The 1,405-nt window shown below is 57.8% G+C and overlaps 1 protein-coding gene across 1 annotated transcript in view; it reads left to right on the top strand.

The window, feature by feature from the left end:
- The first annotated feature begins 4 nt into the window (after nt 1–4).
- Nucleotides 5–1,405, top strand: part of FBP1 (fructose-1,6-bisphosphatase 1) — a 47,415-nt gene continuing 46,014 nt past the window's right edge. The window contains exon 1 of the mRNA XM_011976010.1: nt 5–186. Within this exon, the coding sequence (XP_011831400.1) occupies nt 17–186 (170 nt within the window). The 5' untranslated portion in view covers nt 5–16. The remainder of the gene's footprint in view (nt 187–1,405) is intronic.

The raw sequence follows: 1,405 nt of genomic DNA on the forward strand, positions 1-1,405 counted from the left end.
GCGGCCCGGCCCCAGCATGGCTGACCAGGCGCCCTTCGACACGGACGTCAACACCCTGACCCGCTTCGTCATGGAGGAGGGCAGGAAGGCCCGCGGCACGGGTGAGCTGACCCAGCTGCTCAACTCGCTCTGCACGGCCGTCAAAGCCATCTCCTCCGCGGTGCGCAAGGCCGGCATCGCGCACCTGTGAGTCGCCTCGGGCGGGGCCCTTCTGTCTGTCTGTCTGTCCGTCCGCCCGGGGAGCCTGTCCGGCGCTGGGCCCTCTGGTCCTCCTGCGTCAGCCTCTGTCTGTCCGTCTGATGTCCGGGCGCCTCTCTCCAGAAGCTGGCTCAGTCTCACTCAAGTTCTCACCCCCTCCCTTGACCTTGGAGGGGCCACCTGGGGGTCCGTCTCGCAGGTGCACGCCGGATTCCATCCTCGTGCCCCTCTCAGCCGGCACCTGGCCTGCCCGTCATACCCGCGCTGGCCTCAGACAGGAAAGTGCTGGCTCAGGTGCCTTCCTTCCCCTTCTCTTCTCTGTCCTCCTTCACTCTTTCTGCAATTAGGCACCCGAGTCAGGTTTCTAATCCAGTGTCTCTGACCCGAAACGAGACTTGTTAGGAGCGAGTGTCCCCCTCCCAGGCAGGCTGGGAGGTCTCCTGTGTGTCCAGAGCCTTTAGGAGCAGCAGGCCTGGTGTGCAAAGGAGCTCCCGTGGGCTGCCCCTTGCTGGGACCGTTGCCATGTTGTGCCAGAAAGAGGAAACACCCAGGGCTCCAAAACCCTTATCCATTTGCAATGACGGTGTGTGCAGCCCCCACCCAATTAGTGGAAAGCTCAAAAGTTGTTTGTAGAATGGTTTCGAATGCTCTGTGGGGTGCATCTCGAACGTCACTGGGCACCGGAATCATTGGGGGTCTTGGTAAGACGTGTGCCCTCTTTCCGTCGCTCTGGGACGGGCCCTGAGATTCGGCATTTCTGAGAAGTCCTCCTGCGGTGGATGCTGCCCGTCAGATACTGTGTGTCTGCTGATCTCATTGTGAGTAGCAAGGGGTCAAGGCGAGGGGAGACTCAAAGGACCCCTTCTTGTGAGGTTTTTGTAAGTCACACAACATCCTTTCGTTTGTGTTGGTGTGCACAGGTATTTTCTTTTTCTTTCCTTTCTTTCTTTTCTTTTCTTTTCTTTTCTTTTTTTTTTTGAGACGGAATTTTGCTCTTGTTGCCCAGGCTGGAGTGCAATGGTGCGATCTTGGCTCACCAGAACCACTGCCTCCCGGGTTCAAGCGATTCTCCTGCCTCAGTCTCCCGAGTAGCTGGGATTACAGGCATGTGCCACCACGCCCAGCTAATTTTGTAATTTTTTTTAGTAGAGACGGGGTTTCTCCATGTTGGTCAGGCTGGTCTCGAACTCCCGACCTCAGGTGATCC

This window comes from Mandrillus leucophaeus, unplaced genomic scaffold, assembly GCF_000951045.1.
Source record: "Mandrillus leucophaeus isolate KB7577 unplaced genomic scaffold, Mleu.le_1.0 Scaffold161, whole genome shotgun sequence".
NCBI classification, from domain to species: Eukaryota; Metazoa; Chordata; class Mammalia; order Primates; family Cercopithecidae; genus Mandrillus; species Mandrillus leucophaeus.